Source organism: Berghia stephanieae, chromosome 7, assembly GCF_034508935.2.
Source record: "Berghia stephanieae isolate SIO BIC M18660-M18661 chromosome 7, UCSD_Bste_1.3, whole genome shotgun sequence".
Classification (NCBI taxonomy): domain Eukaryota; kingdom Metazoa; phylum Mollusca; class Gastropoda; order Nudibranchia; family Aeolidiidae; genus Berghia; species Berghia stephanieae.
Window position 1 is genome coordinate 30,296,876 of NC_088366.1, and position 7,637 is coordinate 30,304,512.

Below are 7,637 nucleotides of genomic sequence, written 5' to 3' on the forward strand. Positions count from 1 at the left end.
TGTGTGTGTGTGTGTGTGTGTGTGTGTGTGTGTGTTTGTGTGTGTGTGAGAGAATGTGAGTGTTTATGTGTCTCTGTGTGTATGTGTTTATATCGTTTATATGTTTATATAGCTTTCATTTTAATGGAGGGAGGGGGAGGGGGCACTGGACATGAAGAATATATATGAGAAAAAAGAAGCTTCAGTGGCAAGGAGGACAGAAAATATTACTGTGGGAAAAGTTAACTGAACCAAAGTACAACTGATAACCCGTTTTCCCCCCACTTCTTTATTTCGTTATTTGAATATTTTGATAAACAAAAAACAAAACAAAAAAACAACCCCTCCCCCCCCCCCAAATAAATTAAACAAAAATAAAAATAAAACGAGAAGCACCTTTAGCCTCGGGGTACACATAGCTTAGATAATACAGGTTTCTTTAGCTTTTCGAAAATCTGCACTTTTATATAAATCTGCAAGTCGATTGAATGGGCTGGACCATGGCTTGATAGTATGTGTTTGTGTGTGTGTGTGTGGGGGGGGGGGGGGTCAGAGGTTCTGTGTACGAGGCTTTCGATCCCTTGTTTTATAGAAGCCCATCTGCAGAACTTTTGCAGTATTATTTCAAGGGAATTTAAAAAGGGATTAACTCCGATAAGTATGTGCGTTTATTTCGTTGGATAACAAGCCAAAGCTGGCAAAATAGAAAGCGGCGGGATCGGTAGAAATATCCTACAAATATACTATTACTATTATCAAATTCACCGTCACTCTACAACTAGGTACAAGAGATCGACAAGTTGTATTTTCCCTCTTCCTGCGACGCATGCGTATTTGCTGCTGTTGATACTCCAAAATAACTCAACCAGTGGAGTACATTGATAAATTTGTGTTTTCTTATTAGTGTTCATGTGAAAACCATCAAATGTTTTTAATCAGTATCTATTATCACCACATGTAAATGAATGACCATTATGCTCTTCTGTTCAAATAATGACGATGAAAAGAAGTGGTAAGAAAGACAAACCGTCTACCAAAGTTTCTCCGGATAACCATCGAAAAGATCCCTCCTCAACCTCATCTTCTTTACTGTCTGGGCTAGCTACACCAACACATCGTGAGGAGTTATCCTCCAACTGTGTTCCACCTAGTTCTTTTCAACCATGTCCACACCATCAACAATATCGAGGGGATCAAAATAATTTCGATTACAATATAGGTTTGCAAAACCTAGACATCTCTCACTCTCCTGGCAAATACAAATCACCAGAGGGCAGTGATCGTTTAGTGCTGTGCAATGGGATATCTTGTGCTTTTGGTGCTCCCAGTTCCTTTTTCAAAAACGATACGTCTACTACATCCACAGGTGACGTAAAAGATACCGGTGCTCATCAAAAGAGAGATAAAATGGGTCTCTTTCGTAATTTAAGACGTAAATTTTCTTCTTTCAGAAAATCTGACAGCTTAGAATGTAACGGATACAACGTAGAGGAGCAATCTCCTAATGTTACCCCAAATTTAGCTAGTTCAAGACTGAAAGATAAGAATAGAAAAGATTTTCATAAACTTTCTGAAAGTTCAGATAATTTTAATTCTCATTTGCAAAAAATCATGTCCCCCAAATTTAGAGATTGGCATTCCAATACAAATTGTGCAAAAGAAAAGCATAGTTGTTTATCTAAAAACTTTTCTGAGTTACAAGTTCCTGAGTCATCATCACGTCGTGAGGATTTCTCTGTTAAAGACCGTGTCTCACTTAATGCTGATGTTGTAATTCACAATAAAGACAATGATGGTGCTGAACCTGTTTATGAATTTGCAGATTGTGTGCAATGTAATCCTTCAAAAGAACCTGGCAAGATATGGAGTCTTACTCAGGAACTAATTCGTTTGTCTAAATTTGGTTGGTACTGGGGACCTATCACTCGAAATGAAGCAGAGGAAAAGTTGAATAATCAGCCAGACGGAGCTTTTCTCGTTCGTGACAGTTCAGATGAACGTTATCTTCTTAGTTTAAGTTTTAGATCATACGGTATCACATTGCACACAAGAATAGAACATTGTAATGGAATGTTTAGTTTTTATGCACAACCTGATTCTGAGGGCTACCCATCTATAGTGGACTTGATAGAACATTCTATGAATGCCTCACAAACAGGTATATTTTATTATTCACGGTCAAACTCACCCGATGCTCCTCAGTACCCCGTACGCCTTACAAAACCGGTTTCACGATTCACTCAAGTACGTTCATTGCAATATTTGTGTCGTTTTGTCATCCGTCAGTATACAAGATATGACCACATTCAACAATTACCATTACCTACGACATTGAAAGGATGGATTGAAGAGAATCAGTACTGAGTCTGCCTCAATGTTTGCTGCCTATTGATATCATGTTTCTCTACTTAGCGAAATTGTTTCCTCTTGATATTATTTTTTTGATAACTTAGATTGTTATTTGTTTCATTGAAGTGTACTTCAAATGTATGACACTCACTTTCAGATCGAAAGGTCCTGGGTTCGAGTCTTGCTAGGCACATAGTTGAGTCCTTGGAAAAGGTTCTTTACTCACATTTTTTCACCATACTCAGGTGTAAAATGAGTACCTGGTTGTTAACAGCTCTGTTGGAAAAACATTGTATGATCGCCTAACAAGCGTCATGTCTCGTTCTACATGTTATGTGTTGCTGTTGGTCAGGAACCCTTTGTAAAGCGCTTTGAGCAAGTTTAGTGGATATTGCGCTATATAAAACTTCAATTTTTTGATTTACTTCTGATTCCAATTCTAAAGTCCAGATTATTTTCTTAAGTGGTAATTTCCAGAAATTCAGATTCAGAGTGAATTTCTTAGACATTAATATTTTATGTGTGTTGATCAGATCTTTATAAATTTAGATTAAATATTATGTCTAACATGCATTTGACAAATTCACAAATTCAACAAAGAAAAGTGAAATTCTCCATTTCTTTTATTTTTTTCCAGTGTCTTTTATTTTCATACCACTGTCAATTAGTTCACAGAATCTGGTTTGACATGGAATGTAGACTCGTCTAGCAGATGCTCTGTATATATTTGTCAAATTTTTGATTATTCAAACTTGCTAATGTTCTGGGCATTTCAACGACTACTTGCTAATTCTCATAGATAATTTTAAGTAAGCTCTGAACATATTTTTTTTCTGCTTGAAATTTAGTTCACTTTTTTTTTTTTGTCCCTCTTAAATCATCTTGATCTATATTTGCCATTATGAATGGTCAGAAATTATTTTTGGTTTGTTTGTAAAATGTCTCACGTTGACACTACTGTTAAAATATAAAGGAAACACCCCAACATCCGCTTTCCCCTCTTTTATAACAAAAATGATTTAGAATCTAATGGAATGTAGTTCTTGATTTACTTTCTACTTTAAATTGGGACTAGGTCTTTACTGTTGCAGTGTTTCATAAGCACTTTTTGTGCTTTTCTTTAACTCTCTCTCTCTCTCTCTCTCTCTCTCTCTCTCTCTCTCTCTCTCTCTCTCTCTCTCTCTCTCTCTCTTGTGTAATGAGAATTTGATAATAATTTCAAAGAAGAGCAACAACATATACTGAGTTTAATAAATTTGTATTGTCAGTCTTGTTTCTTCATCCAGAAATTTTGCTTTCATTGATTTTTTAAGTGGATCATTTCACATTTTTTCATGGCTCATTTAGGCACCTCTAGCTTTGGCTTCACATTTTTTCACTCTTGAGTGAAGTTTTAAAAAAATGATTTCCCATATATGACAGCTAGTTACCCGGTTTGCTTTGAAAGATGTAAAGACTTAAAGAAAAGAACGAAATACAAAACTCAGAATATTTTAGGTCGAAAACTCTTCTTCAGCCAATAACAAAAAAAATATTTTTAAATGCCAGAATAGAAAAATGCATTGTCAATTGGTTTTATGGAAACGGTACACTTCATTATGGTTTCACCTCAAATGGATTTCATATACAATTCCCCACTTCCCAAGTTTTGTTTTTGAATTATAACTTATATAGCTCCCTCTGTATTATTTTTCTCAGCTATCAGTGCGGCTATGTGGTCTAGTGGTATGACACTCGCTTTCGGATTGGAAGGTCATGGGTTCGAGCCTAGCTCGGCGCATAGTTGAGTCCTTGGAGAAGGCTCTTTACTCACATTCTCTCACCGTACTCAGGTGTAAAATGAGTACCTGGCCGTTAACAGCGTTGTCTCTGTCCCAAAAATTTGTAATATCGCCTGACAGGCGTCATGTCTCGTCCTACATGTTATGTGTTGCTGTTGGCCAGGGACCTCTTGTAAAGCGCTTTGAGCACGTTTAGTGGATATTGCGCTATATAAAAGCTCAAGTTGTTTGTTTATCATAGAACCCTCCAAATGATCTTTATCTTTCAACTGGAAGATTTTAGAAAGAAAGATGAAAGATTACTTTTTCTTTGATGGTTTTGATAGAATGGCCCTTCGGAATAAATCTCTCTTGGTATCGTGTAATTCTAAACTGAGTGTTGTCTGTGTGGATATGAAAACGAATCTCAATCTCTCTCTATCTCTCTCTCTTTTTCTCTCTTTCTCTCTCTCTCTCTCTCTCTCTCTCTCTCTCTCTCTCTCTCTCTCTCTCTCTCTCTCTCTCTCTCTCTCTCTCTCTCTCTCTCTCTCTCTCTCTCTCTCTTTTTCTCTGTCTCTCTTAGTTTTCTGTAAATATGGATCAATGATGCTCTTTGGTAATGGCAAGTGTACCAATTTGAATTTGCATGCTATGTAGCAGTACTTGTTTTAACTTAAAAGCAATGAGTACCTTGGAGCTGGAATCTATCCTTATTTTTGTAGTGTGAAATATACAGGAATAATAATTAATTTGTCGCTATTTTTAATGTATTTTTTTTGCCAGATCTAACTTGGCTCCCCCAATTAGTGCTAGGTGGTCATAGAGGTCAGCCCCACCCTCCACCCCCTTCTTTCCCTCTGAGGGGAAAAAATCCCAAGTTCTACACCCATTTGAACTAGGTTTACTTGCATACATGTGGTAGTTGATTGCTCTACTTAAGGTTTGTGATTGTTAAATCAAGTCGGTAAAGGGTATGAATATTAAGAGTGAGAAAGATTTTTTGTTTTCATGTCAGTAGATTTGTTTCTGTCTTGAACCCTGATGTTATTATTAACATTCATTCATTTGCAACACATAATCGCCATCACTTGATCATGCTATTCATGTTTTCACAAATCTGGTTTAAAGATAATATCTGGGTGGGGTTCCTTCCTCCCATCGCGGGCAGGGAGGTACTTGCTGTGTCTTCTATCTCCTCTTATCTGTTTTCCAACTGCTTTCTGTCTTTGTATTGGAATGAGATTGCGTGGTTTTGTCCTGACCTTGGTCGGAGTCCTTGGCTGAGAGGGAAACAGTCGAATGTATAGTTATAGTTTTGGGAGATGATATTTTTTCCTTGTAAATCATCTCTCTGTTATGTACTGTTACGCTTTTCATTTTTAACATATGATTTGTAAACATTTGAGTGTGTTCCTCTTAGTGGGATCTGTGCTTGTGTCTGGATGAGACTTTTAGGTGATCTCAAACTAAGTACTTTGATAGTGTGCTCTTGGAATGGACATCTGTTTCCTATTTGAACCAATTCCCCTTTGTCTTACCTTTTCTTATGTGCTTTAATTGTAATTCTAGAACATATTCCTATCCTGTTCTCTTCCTTTTTACTGGCGCTGATATGACCCTATGTGTTGCAAGCACCGTAAAACCCCTAAAAACAAAAACAACAAAGATAATTTATAGACCATGATAATCCCTATTTCATATTGAAGAAACCATTATGAAATATCTCGTGGTAATTCATTTGGTGCAACACCGAAAAGCCCAGACATCAGCTGCAAAGTTAAAGTTTCTGGCTCAAGAAATTAATGAGTTTTGAACCTGGGCCTTTCAGGTGATAGTGCAATGCCTTATCCAGTCAGTCATCTTGCCCCATGTGTATTGTTAATCTCAATTATTCTCATTTTTAAAAAACCAAATATGTCATGTTTAAAAAAAAAATTGATGAAAATTGTGATTTTCAATAACTTTCATTTTTTAATAATTGGCCTTCGAATTCTTGATGATTCTATTTTATTTTTTGAACTTATTGAAATGATTGCAGGTTAAGAGAAGTTAGAAATTAGGTACATCGGTGATTAAAACTGTGCCTTTGCTTGCATTTTTGAGGATTAAAGGTCAGCATCAGTCATTCACTTCTTATCAATGAATTAATCGTTCTTTTTTTGTTTTTGTTTTTTGTTTTTTGTCATGACCATTTTATAGATAATGTTTGCAGCAGTGTTAATTCACAGAACTTATTGTTTGATATTACAATAACATTAGTTTGTTTGGATTGACCATGAATCTTTATTGTTATTTTTTTGTATTCTTGTCTTTCATGACTGAAATTGAAACATTGAATTTGAATGTAATGTGTAAACCAATGCATTTAAAAAAATCAGTTTCATCATGTTATGTACAGCTTTGTGGTCTAGTGAAATGATTTTCGGCCGTGACCTGTAGATTGAAAGTTTTGAGTCTCACTGCGGGTCATGCAAAGTTGAGTCCTTGGGAAAGGCTCTTTTCTCGCGTTTTCTCACCACAATCAGGTGTGAAACGAGTATCTGGCATTGTCTCTGTGGAAAAGAATTTATAATAATGCCTAAAACTAACAGGCTTCATGTCTCATCCTACATGCTAAAGTTGCTTGCTGGGGACCCCTTGTATAGATTTATGTATAAAATCTCACTTATTTTTCATGTTCTGTTATATCAATTGGTGAAAAGGAAGTGTCTTAACTTAATCTTGTGGACTTGTTGTTATATTTCAATTTAATCTTGACAATATTCAAATCAATTACCCCAAATGGATCATTTTAAGAATATGATGATGTGAATTTTGAACAATACCAATTTATGAATTGATTTCTGAATAACTTTTATACTTTTAAAAATATGACTTGGAAAATGAAAAATGGAATTGATCCGTTGTGAAAAGAATGATTGTCAGTGCGCACAAAATCTCTAATTCTCTTGTTTGAGTCAAAACAATCTTGTATAAATTTACTTTTAACATCAGCATGTTTAAAGATCTGAATTTTATGTGATCGTTTGCATGTTATATCTTGTTCTATTTTCCAACACAACTGCACACAATGAGGAAGTTTTTGAATAATTGATTTATTATTGTTAATTTTCTTCTTCTTCTTCTTCTTCTTCTTCTTCTTCTTCTTCTTCTTCTTCTTCTTCTTCTTCTTCTTCTTCTTCTTCTTCTTCTTCTTCTTCTTCTTCTTATTCTTATTCTTATTCTTATTCTTCTTCTTCTTATTCTTATTCTTCTTGATATTTTAATGACTTCCTAAAACAAATATGCTCATACTCAAAAGAAGCTGACAAATAAAATACAGAAAACCATGGGAAAGCCCTTTCCCACAGCAAATGGTATCAGCAGCAGTTTCCAAATCATTCAAGTAAGAACTGCTCAAATCTCTCTGGTGGATAAATGAATTATAGTTTTTCTCTTCTAGCAGCAGCAATAAAAGTAACAGTAACAATAAAAATAAAAGAGATAAAATAACGAAGTGGAAAAGCAACAAATAGTAATTGTGAAAGGTTCTCTCAAAATATCGTCTTT

General features: G+C 35.4%; 1 protein-coding gene across 1 annotated transcript; it reads left to right on the forward strand.

Annotated features, from left to right (window-relative positions):
* The first annotated feature begins 824 nt into the window (after positions 1 to 824).
* LOC144977039 (uncharacterized) lies at positions 825 to 7,344 on the forward strand. Its single transcript, XM_078921758.1, has one exon. It carries the CDS (start codon positions 973 to 975, stop codon positions 2,341 to 2,343), a length of 1,371 nt encoding a protein of 456 aa, XP_078777884.1. The 5' UTR covers positions 825 to 972; the 3' UTR covers positions 2,344 to 7,344.
* The last annotated feature ends 293 nt before the right edge of the window (positions 7,345 to 7,637 follow it).